Below are 16,679 nucleotides of genomic sequence, written 5' to 3'. Positions count from 1 at the left end.
AGTATGCTAGCTTCTGGTATATTCCACGTGAAGTATTTGACTTGGTACTGAGAAATGTTTATATCCGTTGAAATAGCTTTCTGCTCTTTTTTTCACATGAATTCCAATTAGCATTGCCTATGCCTCCTGAGGCTATAGATTTGTACAATCAAACATGGTAAGTAATAAAGGTTAAAAAGCTATTTAATAGGTTTTTCCACATATTTGGTGCAGCTTGCTGGCTGATTTCCAAGATGTGGATTTGTGTAAATTCCATGCTTTTAATTGACAGCTCCCTGGAGGGGCTGCACTGTAAGTTAAGGTCATAAGAAAAAGATGATGGCTTTCTACAGCATTTTCCGCTTTAAGTACCCAATTCAACTTATTGTAAGATCTGGTTTTGTAGCTTTGAGGAAACAAGAGAGATAGTAATACACATCTCTATGTCCAAGATAAATTTTGAAAGAAATCGAAAGCACAAAAAGATAAAATTGAAAAATAGTTCCACACACTTGGAAAATCAGCATAATCTGTAATATGAAGAAGAAACGATCTTTCTGCCTCAAGAAATCTTGGGTCACCGCAGGGACCAGTGAGCCTGGCCCATAGTGGGAACTCAGCAGGATGACTCTGAGGCACATGTACTCGGAGAGACATACTGACATCTATTAACACTTTAACAATAACTTTCCTTTTGTTCCATTTCTCCTGTCAGTCACTATCCTTAATTGATGAGTGGGAGGCAAGGTGGGAAAAAAGAACAAGATAATTTAGGAAGGCAATGAGCAGAAATGAGAAATCTAAGAAGCTAAGTTGAACAGTGGTTTTATCACTTCTAAGGGCGTAAAATCTGCACCTGAAGTGGTCTCCAGATTTGAGAGTTTTCCTCACTCCTGAATATTTTAACTCTTTGAAAACTTCATCTTCTAGCCCCAGAGGCCAGTTGTAATTTTAAAATGTCTCATACTTATACTATAGTTTGAGAAATAATTTAATGACCCCTTCTCTAGAAGAATTTTTGGAAGATGAGCTATTGTGGATAAGGTGACAAAACAAAAACAACAATACTGGATAAAGAAAACAAGTTTTTATAGCAGGAAAATGGCTCTTCTACAGATTCTGATTCCACTGAACACACAGACAGTGTTAGTATCCATGAGCTCCTCCCCTGAGGAGGAGTCTGGACTCAGCTGTTTTCCTTGCTTGTTAACATTCATGCCATATCTCACCTGCCTGTACTTAGTGCCACATCAATTAAATAAATGATTCATCTTCCTTGCTTATTATTTAGGAAAAATAAACATCGCTGTGAAATGTAGTGCACATGAGAATACACCTTATAGAACCTCAGTTGCTGGGAACAAAACCTATCAAGGACCCAAATGCTATGTATTCTATCACCAGGACTGTGCTAAGAGCACGCTGTTCACCAGATGTTCCCAGGAAATAAGTGAGTGCAACAGGATTAGTCAGGCAAGTTTCTTACAGACAAGTGGCTCCTGTGAGGGCTCCCTGTGGCCTTAGGACACCATAACAAACCTTCTTTAGATTGCCTGACAATGCAGGATGCTTTGACTCAACCTTCCTGCTCCTTCACTTTCAATCGTGATTGTATTTGCTTTGCAGTCCAATGATTCTCTAAGCCCCCATCCTCGTTTTTTTTTTTTTTACTCACATGTGTGTTTCTCCTAATATAATCGTTGTGTGTCAAATCCATTTTGACATCTGCTTCTCAGAGGAGCATGACTAACACCTGAGGGAAATTAGGGAGAGCATAATTGTATTTACCCTCTGACATTAGTAGACTATTAAATTCCAGAAAATTAGAATTTCAGTAAAGATGTAGTTAAAAATAACACCACTTTGATTTAGTAAAAGATTATCTAAATTAAAAAAAAATTAAATACACCAAAAATTAACTCCAAATGGAAAAAAGACTTTTTAATCTTTTTAGTAAGACCTGAAAATATAAAACTCACAGAAGAAAACAGAGCAATGCTCTTTGACATTAATCTTTAAATGATTTATTTTGGATATGACACCAAAAGCACGGGCAAAGAAAACAAAAACAAGCAAGAAGAACTAATATGAAAGTAAAAAAATCTCTATACAGCAAAGGAAACAACCAAAAAAAGGAAAAGGGAATCTATTATGGGGAGAAAATATTGACCAACCATACATCTGGTAAAGGTTTGATAGTTAATATTTAAATCACCCTGGGCAGGGAATTCATGGGGAGGACCACAGGGGCAATCATGGCAACACCGGGGATACACAGATGGGCCTTGATTAACTTGAAGGGCTTCTTCACAGCCAAGGACATCACTGGAAGAGTGAGGAGATGACCCGCAGAAGGGGAGAAAGTGTTCGTATGCCATACACCTGATAAAGGACTGATAACCAACAAGCAAATCAGCAAGAATCAACCAAACAACCCAAACAAAAGGCTGGAAGAAGATAGGAACAAAAACTTTCCAAGTGCAGATATACTAATGGCTGAAATACTCATGGTAAGTGCTCAATGTCTCTAATCATTAGGGAAAGGCAAATCAAAACCACATTGAGATATTACTCAACTCCAATAAGAAAGGATCGTATTAAAAAGTCCAAAAACAACAGATGCTTGCGTGGATGCAGAGAGAGAGAGAGGAACTCAGACATTGTCGGTGGGACTGCAAACTCGTACAAAGTTTGTGGAAAACTGTATGGAGTTACCTCAAAGAACTTAAAGCAGACCTACCATTTGATCCAGCAATTCCACTGCGGGGTATGGACCTAACGTCACTTTATAAAAGGGACACCTGCCCTCAAATGTTTATCATAGCACGATTCATAATCACAAAAACGTGGAAGCAACCCAAATGCCCACCAATACATAAATGGATTACTAAAATGTGATATATGCATACCCTGGAGTACTACTCAGCCGTAAAAAGTGGTGGTCTAGAATCTTTTGTCACAGCCCAGATGGGACTAGAAACCATTCTTCTAAGTGAAACATTCTAAGAATGGAGAAAGTAAGACAGGTAGTCAATGCCAAATTAGAACTAATCAATCAGTACTTAAGTGCACATATGGCAGTAAATAAAACTGGGGGGTGAGGGGAAATGGGTGCATTCACACCTTTTGGGTACAGTACACACTGGAGAAAGGGAACACTTATATCTTTGATCAAATCTGTGCAAAAACAGAGAACGTAAACAAAGTGTGTATTTCCTAATATTCCAAAATTTAAACAAATTGAAAAAAAAAAAAAACAACAAGAAAATCAGTACTTGAAGAGATAGTTGCATGTGTGCATAAATGTGCACACACACAATGGAATATTATTCAGCCTGGAGAAAGGAGATCCAGACATCCATGACAACACAGATGAACCTGGAGGACTTCATACCAAGTGGAATAAGCTACACAAAGAGAGGCAAATGCTGCGTGATCTTACTTACATTTTAACCTAAAAACATCAAATGCTAGAACAGAGAGGAGGGCAGTGGTTATCATGGTGGGGAGGTGGGGAAAACAGGGAGATGTTGGTCAAAGGTGCAAAGTTGAAGTTATGTAGGATGGATAGGTCTAGACTTCTAAAGCAAAGCATGATGAACGTTAATAGCACTGACCTGTGTACTGATAATCTGCTAAGGGAATAGATTTCAGGGACTCTCCTCACACACACAAACAGTGGTAGCTACATGAGATAGACGTGTGATGTGCTTGACTATAGTAATCAGCTCACAATGTGTATGTATTTCAAAATACATGCAATAGAAAAGAAGTTAAATGGATCTAAAATACATTAGAGCGATAACAGTAACAACAATGGTAATTATGATTGATGTTTTATAGTTTGCAATATCCATTGATATATATTGTCCAGTTTTGCATTGGGGCTTCAGAAAAGCCCTGTATAATGAGCAAAGTAGCCTGTATAATGAATACATATTTTGGTACTTCATTTTATTAATAAGACACTGTTTGCCTTGCAAAGTCAAGAGACTAAGCTAATATCAACAAACCAGTAGGTGATGGAACTAAAGCTCAAAATGAGTTCTCAGGTCAAGTTCAATTCTCAGCCTTACTTGATATACAGAAATTGATTCCATGTACTTATTTCATTTTCTAATGTGGATAATTAAAGAATATTGTTTGAAAAGTATTAAAATGCTTTATATATTTAGAAATAAATATTTTTAAAGATGTATAGGTTAGAAGGACTAGAAAGAAAATAAACTAATGTATTTTATCACCTCTCTCTCAATAGGATGCTATGTACCAACTGAGCACCTATACAGTCTTGTCCATGGCAGCCCATCTAATTTGCAAAATAAAATGGAAAATCATAAATATTCAAGAAAATGGGCATCTTTGAGGGTCAGGAACCAGAGGCGTAGTACTATGTAAGGCTCTTTAACTTGGGGGAAGGCATTTGGGAAACAGGCAAAGTAGCCTTTAATGTATTTCTAACTCCTAGAACAGCAGAGGTATCGGCAGACCTCTAACAAAAATGTGCTAATTGGATAGAGAAGGCTAGGATTCATCCATATCTTTCTAATTTGTGAACCTCCATCAAAATTATTTTCACAGTTGTGACTTTCAAAGGAGTTGAAAATTTATGTCTACCCTCCAACTTGCCCAAATATGTTCATAGAATCTTTATTCATAACTTCCAAAACTTAGAAGCAACCAAGATGTCATTCAACAGGTGAATGAATTAATAAACTGTGACATCCAGAAAATGAAATATTATTAAGCAATGAAAAGAAATGAGCTATCAGACCATGCAAAAGACATGAAGGGACCTTAAATGCATATTGCTAAGTGATAAAAGCTGATCTGAAAAGCACAAAACCTACGTGATTCTAACTACATGACACTCTGGAAAGGCAAAGCTACAGAGAAAGTAAAAAAATCAGTGACTGCCAGAATTTCAGAGAGAGGAGGAGAGTGAGCAGATGGAGCACAGTAAGTTATTAGGTAGTGAGACATTCTGATACAAGTAATGCTGGCTTAATGTTATTAATTGTTTGTAAAAACCCATAAAATGTAGAGCACAAAGAGGGAAACCTCCTGAAAACTATGAACTTCAGTTAATTAAATATTAATATCTGCTCACCAGTTGTAACAAACATAATGCACTCATCCAAATATGTTACTAATAGGGGAATCTGGATGGGTGGGAGTGTAAAAGACTACATACAAATGCCATACCTTCTACTCAATTTTTCTATAAACCTAGGAAAGATAAAGATAATCTATTAATTAAGAACAATTTATACACATAATTTTTTCAGCCTGTGCAATAGTCTATATTTAAACAGTCCCATCTAAATCCTCTTGGTACAGGGGGAGCAAAAGACATTAAAAATCTTGAAGGGCAAAGCTGTGGCATCTGTCAGTAAAGGTGATCCCAGTTCAGGCAGCTGAATCCTCAGGCAGATCTCAGCAGGTGCTTACTTTTCAACAGCACCAAAGCCTCTCTGATGACAGCATCCTGGGTGGTTTAGCTGCAGCTCAGCAATTGCTGTTTTATGATTACGTTTCTCATATATTTCTAATCCCATGGAGGTGCTAATACATTTGCTTCATGTTTCCATTTGAAAGAGACAGTGCTTTTGATAATTTGTTCATGGGTACTGCTTAGGAGATAATGACACTTAAAATTCCCCTAAATGAATATTGTATTATTACCTCCTTGGGTCTGCTATTTTTAACCACTTTTAAAGATAATAGTGTCATTTAGGTTAAAAAAAAGTTCACTGTTCCTACACATTAAAAGAATCCTGGTTATAAAGATGAGCAGTAACCGTCCTAGCAGGACTTCAGACTATCTAATGTATTTTGTTTATGAATCTCATTTTGTTATGACTCTACACGTGAAAGAAATCCTAAAGCTTGCCTCAGGAAGTGATTAACTGGGAACCAACCAAAAAAATAAAAAGAAAAAAACTGAAACATTTTGACGGTATCACTGTCTGAAAAATCCAATGGCAATTTTCAAGTTAGTTCCCTCTGGAGTCCTACAAAAACATGCTATAAGTGTGTGTTCTTCAGCTACAATTTTAACTCTCTGTGCATGTATAAGAAGTGATAAGAATGCCTCTGGAATTAATTTAAAATGTTTTCCTTTTTATGTTTTTTTGAATTGCAGGTAGCCTCAACACACAAAATGATTATTGGTACATGTTTAATCAATAAGTACATATTAAATACCTCTTAGATAATTTACATGGCTTTAGGGAGTTTATTATTCAGAAATCCATAGATTTGTATCTCTGATTTTAAAATCTGGAAGCTATTCTACAAAGAAAATTTCTAATACAACATCTTACCTAACAGTCACTAAGGTAAACACATATGATCAATAACTGATACAATTCTACTTCTGAAATATGTCATTAGGAAAGTTTGCTATTCATTGAAACCTTAGTAGCTATAAGACTTTTGCAGTTATGATTATGAATCTGGGAAAGCAAATAATCTATTGAAAATGGGAAATAATAAATGTGTCTGAAAAATAGATGATAGTAAGTATGGGTTAAACATTTACCTGGTACTGTAAACATTTACCTGGTACAAGTGAAAAGATGAAGGAAACTCCAAACAAGAGGAAGACTGCAGCAAAGTCATGACCATGATCTTGTTCAGGCAGTGTGGCTAAGGTGTAGGGGATGGAAGGGGCGAGGGAGGGACCTGCAGCTGGATAGGACGCTTCGAGGCAACACTTTGAAAGCCTGAAATAATAGCTTAAAAAATTTGGTCTTTATTCCTAAGGAATGTGGAGGCAATAAAAGAGTTTATTTTAAGAATAGCAGTGAAGTGGTTAGATTTTTTACTACTGAAAATTATTTTTGGCAGCAATATGAAGGCAAACCAGCTGAAGAAAGGACTCAGGGAAGGTAACCCTGTCAGAATGTTAAAACGTTCAGGAGGTTGAGCACTTACAGTGAAATAGGACAGCTGGAAGGAAGAGGAGGCCCCGTGAAAGGGAGATGGGAGACATTTCCAAGGTGGAATCAATGTGAGCTTCAGTCAGTTTGCTGCAGCCGAGACTACACAGCTTGCATTTCCCAACACAGCCAAGTACGAGGCTCACGTGAAGCACAATAGTACCCGTCTCTGCAGAAGCCTGTTATACTCTGTGTGACATCAGGCACTCACTAGGCAAACAGGCAGCCTGTCTTTTTGTGTTAGCTCTTTGGAAAAGCTCAAGCCTAAGTAAGTAGAACAGCCCAAAGCAAATATTAACTTCAGTGGTATTAGGTGGCTGGATTTCTACAAGCAAATTGTTAATGCAAAATGCATTTTGGCTCTAACACATACAAGCCCTTTTGGCTATGCACTATGAAAAATACAAAACTGAAACATAATCAGTTCTAAAGAAATCGTGTTGTTTGATTTTTTTTTAAAGCTTTGTGCTTACCAATGAGAGCTTTGACAAAGAAAATGCAAAAATGAAATGTTAATAAAAAAGCCTGGCCTGTGGTGCTTTTCAGTTACTTCTCATTTCTCTTTTCTAGACACATACCTGAATTCATCTGCTTCTTCTAGAAGTGCTGAAAACCCTGATGAGTGGACTGAGAACCTCATGCCTCACTACAAAGGCACTGTGCTATGACTGTTTAAATATTCTGATTCCAGGTCATGGTGTGACCAAAGATAGTCGCCAAAGACTATGGCTGCTAACTGCACTTGCAAGTGAATTTCAATTTTGATTTGATGCAAATGCCTTTCCTATACAGGGAAAGTGTGGAAAATATTATTTATTTGTCTTTCACATATTTCTCTCAAAAATTATTGGTCACTGGGAGCTGGCAATCTCTAGTGTTCCTCTGTTTCTTTCTCAGTTATACGAAAGGGTAATTGAGCAAACCGTCCTCTGTCTGCTAGGAAGTCAATCTATCCGACTAACCTGCAGCTGCCGGGCCCAAGGCATTTCTCCTATTCACCATTCATTTGTTTGTCTGTACTCTCCTCAAATGCCCCAACTCTGGGAAATGAATTCCAAACATGACCTCAAGCCCTGGGGATCTTGGACTGTGATAACCACCCAGGTCTTCATTCTTAAAATGTTGTCTGCCACTAATGTTAGGTAGCAGATGATCAGATACCTTTTTTAAAAGTTCAGCATAAAACATCTGTTTTGTAACTTGTAGTTGAAAGAAGACTGAAGTACAGACTAGAGAGAATCAGTACTTTTCCCCTCTTTTTTTTTTTTTTATTAAATCATAAGTACGTACAGGTTTACTTCTAAATCATTGTGACCAGACTGGGCCTCAGTTGATTTAGGTATAATAGGATATAACACAGGTTTAAACATTCTGGGACTCATAGTCCCCAATGTGAGAAAAGCATGCAGTTAATTTTCAGATGGGATTTGAAGCCCTGTTACTTTTATGTCTAGACTGGCAAAAAGAGAGTGTGTCAGATTTTCCATTTTCAATTTAAAATTTAATTTGCTGTTGGAGTTGTCAATGAATATTTTAGTAACTTGATATTGAACAAACTTTGAATTTAGTTTCTAACTCTGCATTGATGAGTGTTTCTAGCTATAACTTCGGTTTGCTTAGCTTGGTTGCCACTATCAGTTAAAATTTTTTATTACATTGCCTCAGCATGTAATTTATTTTTGAATATTAGCATGCACCATATTTTTTATCTTTCCAATACTACTATCAGAATAAATTTGTGGATTTAGAAGCTACGTTACAGAAAATTCTGATCCAAACATCGTATCATTTTGTTTAAATATCTTAATTACTTCCATAATGGATAATAAAAATATAATTGCTTTGCAAAATTAAAGTATCATTTCTTATATTTAGTATCATTCAGATGTTATTTTCTAGGTATGTGAAATCTAGCCTCTATGTACCAGATAGAATTTTATTTTACATGCGTTTAGATGGAAACTATTTGGATAATGTTGCATACACTCCTGATGTCAAATCAAATTATATGACAAAATAACATTTATATAGTGCTTAAGAATGCACTTTCCACATACATCATATCTTAAACTAAATATTATCAGAAGGTAAATAAATCTCTAATTCAGTTATTTCTAAGAGCTTGTACGATGCTAGAATCTAGTGAACATCTTGGGAATTAGTGGAATTATTAAATTTATTTGCCAAACTAGCAGACAGCCTCAATTCCAGTGATGTTTGAAGTTCCTGTGTTTTGTTTGAAATGATTTGTGTATCTTTCCTCTCACTGTTCCTGTCAGTTGTCAGTCACTCAGGCTAATGACAACAGCTCACATTTGCACAGTCCTTCAGAGCCTGCGAAGCCCTTCCCCAGGCCCCGCTCCATTTGCTAATTGTCTCTTAGTCCCTTTCCAATTTGCCACTAACGTGCCAGGCCTTTGAACACACGATAATAAAACTTAAAAGAGATTCTATTTAAAGAATATACAGTCTCTGAGAGGTGTCCAAGGAATTGCCTTTAAGGATAAGGTTCAGTTCATGGACTTGAGAATTTATTTTGTCTGCTCAAAACCTTTGTGTTTCCCAGTTTCTTGGCTGGCCTCTGAATGGTTGAGGTTGGCAGAAAAGAAGACTCTGGCTCTATGAAATATTTCTGCTATTGTGCTTGTATAAGGAAATGTCCAGTAATCTCAAGTTGTGACCTTAGATATTATTTAATACAGGTCACTATTCATGTAACTAATTAGGCTAAAGACCAGAGGATTTTAAACATGAAAGACAGAATTAAGAAAACACCTCTGCTAACTCTCAATCCAATATTCTTTTTGTTAGCACCCTATCATGCATTGGCCCTCAATAGTCTTGGTATTTTAAAGATACTGAGTTTTCGAAGTTTGGTACAAGTGATATGAAATAGAGATAATATATTTCAAGCACATGTACCGTGTCATGCGATGAAGCATGTAATAGAAAGGTTAACTTCCCTGCTATCAAACTGTAAACACTGCATCAGTATTTTCTCCAGCATGCTGAAGTTGGAGAGGAAATACTTTAAAGGAGAGATTGGTTTTTTAAAAATGTCAACTAAATATTCACTACGAACAAAACTTTTATCTTAAAAATACAGAATCATGAAAAAAAATATAAGAAAAAAGAAGGGAGGAAAGGAGGGCATGTGGCTAGGGAGAGAAGGCGGAAGAGAAGAAGGAAGGAGAGCCGGAAGAAAAGTTGGTCCTTCTTTGCATATTAATATTCAGAAAGAATGGCAAGTTTATGTTCCAACAGTTTTCTCCCATCTTAATTTAAGCTATAATTAGTTGTGGTTAAATCAGCATACATACTTTTTTTCATGTATACGTGAATGCATTTATGGGGTACAATGTGCTGATTTCATATACAATTTGGAATGCTTCCATCGTACTGGTTAATACATCCCTCACCTCATTTACTTAATTATTGTTTTAAGACATTTATACTCTATACTTAATAGATCCGAGGGTGAATGGTGGGGTCACACTTATGGTGCATATTGCAAGCATACATACTTTAATTGCAGCATTCTGACAGGAAGGCAAAGGTGGCTACATTGGTCATTTCTACCTGGTGTTGTTACTTAAAAAAAAAAAAAAAAATCCTGGCTTGGAGCCTATAGCTCCCTGGTTAGGGCACTGACCACATGCACTGGGGCTGGCAGGTTCAAACCTGGCCTGGACCTATGAAACAACAATGACAACAACAACAGCAACAAAAAGTAGCCCGGCATTGTGGTGGGAACCTATAGTCCCAGCTACTTGGGAGGCCGAGGCAGGAGAATAGCTTATGCCTAAGAGTTTGAGGTTGCTGTGAACTGTGACGCCACAGTACTCTACTGAGGGCAACATAGTGAGACCCTGTCTCAAAGAAAAAAAAAAAAAGAAAAAGAAAAAAAATCCTATTACTAGTCCTCTCAAATACTTCACTTACAACTAACTAACATAAATAATACCAAACATTTTGGTGGTCAACTGACTGCTAGTTCTGACTTACTATTGTATTCTTTTAGGGATGGAGAGTGGGAAGAAACTGTTTGTCTATTACAATTTTATTGCATTCTCTTGTTCATCAAATGATCACCCTGGAACTGAGGAATACAGAGCAGGTACCTTGAGATTATAATATTTTATTTTAATTAAACCCACATAATAAAATAAAATGAGTCCCTATATCTCACTTTGTCAAAGTCAGATTTTTAGCTCTTTATTATCTGATGATTTTCACCAGGCCTAAAATTAACAAAGAAAAAGTGAAGAATTTTTTTTCCCCTTGGTTAAAAGAAATTGGCTTGAATATTTGCAGATTTATTCTCACATCATATTTGTGATTACTCACTTTGGCATTGGGAATAAAATTCTGGAGAAGAAATTCCATTGTCAAATAATATGGGAATTGTGGTAGTAAATCTAGTATAATATTTGAGAAACAAATGGAGAGATATTATTCTAAATGATACCTAAACAGAACTCATAATGATTTGTCAAAACTCATTCTAAGAGTCTGTATGAGAAGAGTCAGTCTACGTCACATTGACCTTCTACATAAGTGTTCTGAAACACAGCGGTTGCTAGGTAAAGTAATCTGAAATAAGAAAAGACAGCAGACACTACATTAGTGAGAGGGACCAGTATTTGTAACAGGTACAGCAATTCTAAAAACCCAACTGTAAAAAGTAGTTCTCTCTGGAGATTCCTGGAGTTAATTGGAAACTGGGTGAGAGAAGCAAGAGAAAAGGGGTAGCCACATTTCAACTCAGATTGTTTTGGGTAAGCTGCCTGTTCTCTCTAGAAATCACATCAGCATTCCACCAGAACAACACGAGAACATGCCTTTGGATCTGTTTGCTGTCCCTGTTAATGTTTACCTTACTTAATCATTTGCAGTTAACCTGATAGACCAATTATGTTAAACAACTACTCCACCTCCAGCAGGTTTCAATCAATGAACAGACATGAATTGGTATGGAGAAGGATAGACATGAACTGACTTAATCGAACACATGTTTTAAGGCAAAAACATTTCTTTTCTCTAGCAAGATAGAATTAATGGCCTCTTCTATGCATAATTGGAAATAAAACCCTCATTAAAGTCATGTGGATTCTTGGCCTGGAATTTGAAAGGAGTTAATGAAACAAAACTTATTGGGCGTATTTACTAAACCAACAATAGTACAGTACACAAAATCCACATAATTGTTATTTTTTGGACTACAATTTGACAACTTGTCTAATCTTTTTTAAAATTGGTAATTCACTTGTCAATTTTTGGTCTTCTCTTACCTAAAATCACTTCCTTTTGGATATGAAACAAATGTAGATTTAAGATTATTTTCTAATTCTTAGATAGTAAAGATATGGGGTTGTTATAGGGCGTTGAAAATTCTACTTGGTTTGGATTTTTACAGTGATTTATACACTATTTCTATTTGGTTAGTACATTTTAAAAACTTCTGTGAACTCCGAAGGTATCTAGTGATATTGTAGCGTTGCAACTTATTGCTGTTCATTTGCCCAAAGAAAGGTAGGATAAGTTGTGTTTTTCCTATTGCTAAACAAACACATCATTTTGAACATGTATCAATAAAATAAACAAAACTCTGAAAGACTCTAATATTATATAAATTACTGGAGAAATTATTTCATTATATTTCAGCAGTTAGTGATTGAATTAAATCTACTGGAAAAAATAATTAAGGTATTATACAATATCTCATGTTTTATTCTCCTATCCCTTAATACCTCAGAAATTTAGCGAGGGACTATGGGAAACTGAGGCAGGAGGATTTGCTTAAGGCCAGTAGTTTAAGATTACCTAAGGCAGCAGACAGATCTCATCTCTACAAAAAAATAAAAAACAAATTAACCAGGTGTGGGGGTGTGGGTCTGTAGTCTCAGCAATTCAAGGAAAATTGCATGAGCCCAGGAGATCAAGGTTACAGAGAACTATGATTATACCATTGCACTCTGGCCAAGGCAAGAGAGTGAGATTCTGTCCAAAAAAAAAAAAAAAAAGGAAAGAAAGAAATTTATCAAAGGATTATTTCAATTGTAAACTTTTTTTATTTGGAATTTTGTTTCATTAATGGATTATTCTATGCACATGAAGGTTTTACAGGGCAGTGATTTTACTAAGTGCCTTAGCAGCCATTTGCAGAGTGGAGCTCCAAGTACAAAATCACTTCTAAAATCTTCACCAATGAAACAGAACTAATATTTTCTGTCACACTAGCCCACCTAATATCAAGGCAAGTATATTAGAGATAATAAAGAGATAATTAAAGCACCTCACATTTGACAGGAAGGCAAACATAACATGATGTGAACAAGTTTATCAAACTCAAGACACATTTTATTGGGTTTCTTCTTTTGTACCATGTAGACCTGAGTCCTGAATTTCTTAGCATAGTAGTTATTATACGCTCTGCTTGTTATTTTTTTTAAGTTCTAATTTATGTTGATATTTCACATTTTAATTTGTGTGACCACAAAGTGTGGAGGCAAAATATTACAGTAGGGAGTGAGAAAAAATACAGTGATGTGGTACTCCAATACTTTGATTTTGAACTCTAACACCGTAACTTCTTAAGTTGTATAACCTTGAATATATTTAACCTCTATATTTAACCTTTACACCTCTCTACTTCACAAATTGTAAAACGGGGACGAAGGTCCCTACCTGTCAGTCTCCCTGATACACGGTGGGTGCTCCACAAAGGATAGTCCAATTTCCCCTTTAAAACAGTAAGAGCCAAGAAACTTTGTTGGGTTACATAAAGGTTCAGTAACTAAATCTGCCAGATGAAAAGCTGGGCCATAGTCTATCAAGTGTGAACGCATTTATAGAGACAACAGAATAGATTCTTTGAAACTACAAATGTCACTGTAAAATCTTTGTAGGTGTTGATCACACCAAGAGGAATTTATCAAACACATTTGTTTTTAAAGAAATTTTATTTGCTAATAATTCTTGCTCTTTTAATTAAAAAGAAACACGGAGACTAACTAGAACACAACACATATCTGGAAGGCATCTTTCTCAAAAAATTACACGCACTATACGTTTCGTGTTATTATAAAATCGTAGCGGTGGTCAATTCAGAAATTTAAAGAGGGAAGCAAGTGAAGGAAGTTCCTTATCATCTTGAACAGTGAGTGAGGATGTCTCTGCCTATTGCATCTTCTATTTAGTTTCTAGGAAGAAATCATTTCTTATCTTCAATATATTCTGTGACCTTTTAAAGTCCTTTCCTAGTGAGGACGATTCATTGTTTTCTAAAAAAATAAGAAAACAACCTCACAGTTTTCTGTGTTTAAGTGGAAATTACACTATATTAGAATTCTTTAAAACTGTAAGCGTTCTTTTTTTTAATTGATTCAGTTTGAAAATAGAGGCATTTTTCCTTTATCTGCTAAGAACATTCAGAAAGTGGTAACAGGATAAAAGAGGAGATAGAAAAAGCCTATTCATTTCTTTCCTTATTTGAGGGCTAATCTTTACTGCACTTCATCAACCCTTCTTGTCCCTTTTCTGTTAAAACTATGTGTGTGTGTGGGCGCACACACACACACACACACATTATAATTGGACTACTAAAATGTCCAAGTACACCAAGCGGCACGGCAAGTAATGTCTTCAAGAAGGAACTCTTCTATTAATAATAAATGACCCCACAGCTTTACCTAGTGGTTATTTTATCTACCTCATTCATTCTGTTTCATTAATGTGTTTAACACCAAGACTGTCAAAAGACCGTGTACAGAATGGTGATATGGGGTCCTAACTGTTGTCCTGTGTTGAAGAGAATGAACCCCCTGATAGAAAGCTGGTTTTGGAGAGTATCACTGTCAACATTGTCAAAAGCCTGACTTATGAGTCAATATGGTACACATGAATTTGCTTTTTGCCACCTTAGCCATCAGTGTGTAATACAGTTTAAACTCGAATCTGAAAGCAAAGTGGTACTTATTGAGATATGACACTAAGCACTGACCCTGCAAGACCTAATCAGAATGTTGATAATATCCGCACATGATTCGTATACATATTAAATTTAAGCAGCACAGATTTTGAGCATAATATTCCCCCACAGAAGTCTCCTCAATGGTGAACTTCCATTACTACCACCTGAGATCCTAGTATTCACGTTCTTACATCTCAGTGTATCCCTTTAACACCCACCAGCCCACCTTCATGGATGTCTTTGTTGCATAGCATACTCTAGTAAAAACAGTGTTATCTTTGTGATACAATCTCATGCTCTAAACAAGTTTGTTGCAGATAAATAGATCCATTATTCAACCTGGTCTATAGCCATGAATTGTAGGTTTTTAAATCCTGAAGGCACTTTATAAATCATCCAGGTTCAATGTAACACTTCCATTTTTCAGAAGAGAAAACTGGAGTTCTGAGAGGTGAAGGGACTTGCTTACCATGTTCATCCTTCATCGACCATGGTTTACTCTTATCTTCATACAGGTCAACTATTCATTCTTAGCCACTGGTTCTTCCCTGTTTTGTCACTTTGTTTCCTGTTGAAATTCATACACTCTCTCTTTTTCAACAGATAGGTGTAGAAGCTGTTTAATGGATTGATCTTCTTTCAATTCCTTACCGAAGTTTGTAGTAAGGTTTCCATTTATTTATGCCCCATGGTTCCATCTTTGCTACTGGATCTGTGCATAAATTAATGCTTTATCAGTTTTCCCTGAAGCTCTTCTGTTCTCTGTGTCTGCCTGAACTTGTCTGGTAGGTCAGTGGCATTCTGTTCAAACCTCTTGACCATCAACCGTTGCTGACTCAATCTAGAAACTCCTCTTAAACTTGAAACTCAATCTTTCCCCAGTACCTCATTAGCTCTCCTGCTCTGGTTATACCTGTTAGCGTTTATAGTCTCATGTTTGGGGTTAGGATAAAATCTCCCTCTACCCTCTCTGTCTCATTCCTTACTTATTCTTAAGAAAAAAAAACTAAGGTTAGTCATGGCAAAGTCATGATTGCTAGGAGATTGTAATTTCTGGTGAAAGAAAAAACCTGAGTTATCTTCTGTTTCTGTCCGCCTTTCGGGGATCTCCCATAGCTATTAGATTACTTGTCCTCTTTGGATGGGTTTTCTGTGTTTCTCTTGTGTAGTTAATAGCAGAACGTTCAGGCAGAAATACTTCATTTTCTTATTATAAACTTATGACATAAAGAAGGAAAAAGGAGACACAGCATTGGCCCCAAAATTTTACTTTGGTCTCAGCTTGATGTTAGCCGTCTTTCTATTAGATGGAAGTTCGCTGCAGCTTGCCAAGGGCAGAGACCACATAAAGATTTAAGATTAAACTCTAATTTGTAATAAAAAGTATTAATTTTCCTGGAATCTCCCTTGAGCCTACCTCTCTATAAGGATCTTGGCAATGGAGACAGCTGGAAGAATATAACAGAAGGTGTACTTCTTATCCAAAACGACAGTATTCCCCAGAAAATTTTTCAAGGTTAGATTTTTTTAAAAATAGTTATTCTATCTACAAAATTTATGACTCTTGAATCACACTGGGGTTTAACCAAGCTTTTCTTTTTATAGGACTTACAGATAAAACTCTTATAAAACTAGGCAAAAATCTTCTTCCTTCACTGGTAACCTATTTTGCATCTTAGCCAAGCACAGCACGTGGAATAAATAAATAAATAAATAAATAAATAAATAAATAAATATGTCTTATGCTCTGCTCAGAGAGATAGTGCAGGAATAATTCACTGTTA

General features: G+C 36.1%; 1 protein-coding gene across 3 annotated transcripts in view; it reads right to left on the bottom strand.

Moving 5' to 3' along the window:
- The window catches only part of ALCAM (activated leukocyte cell adhesion molecule), a 205,225-nt gene that overhangs the window by 70,235 nt on the left and 118,311 nt on the right, over positions 1–16,679 (bottom strand). The window contains exon 1 of one of the 3 annotated variants that reach the window (XM_053564319.1): positions 6,919–6,991. The exons of the other annotated variants lie outside the window; for them this stretch is intronic. Coding sequence (XP_053420294.1) covers positions 6,919–6,976 — 58 coding nt within the window. The 5' untranslated portion in view covers positions 6,977–6,991. Of the gene's footprint in view, positions 1–6,918; positions 6,992–16,679 lie in introns of those variants that run through there. 3 annotated transcript variants of the gene reach the window in all.

This window comes from Nycticebus coucang, chromosome 16, assembly GCF_027406575.1.
Source record: "Nycticebus coucang isolate mNycCou1 chromosome 16, mNycCou1.pri, whole genome shotgun sequence".
NCBI lineage: Eukaryota > Metazoa > Chordata > Mammalia > Primates > Lorisidae > Nycticebus > Nycticebus coucang.
Note: the sequence above shows the minus strand (reverse complement) of the source record. Positions and strands in the feature narration are given on the sequence as shown.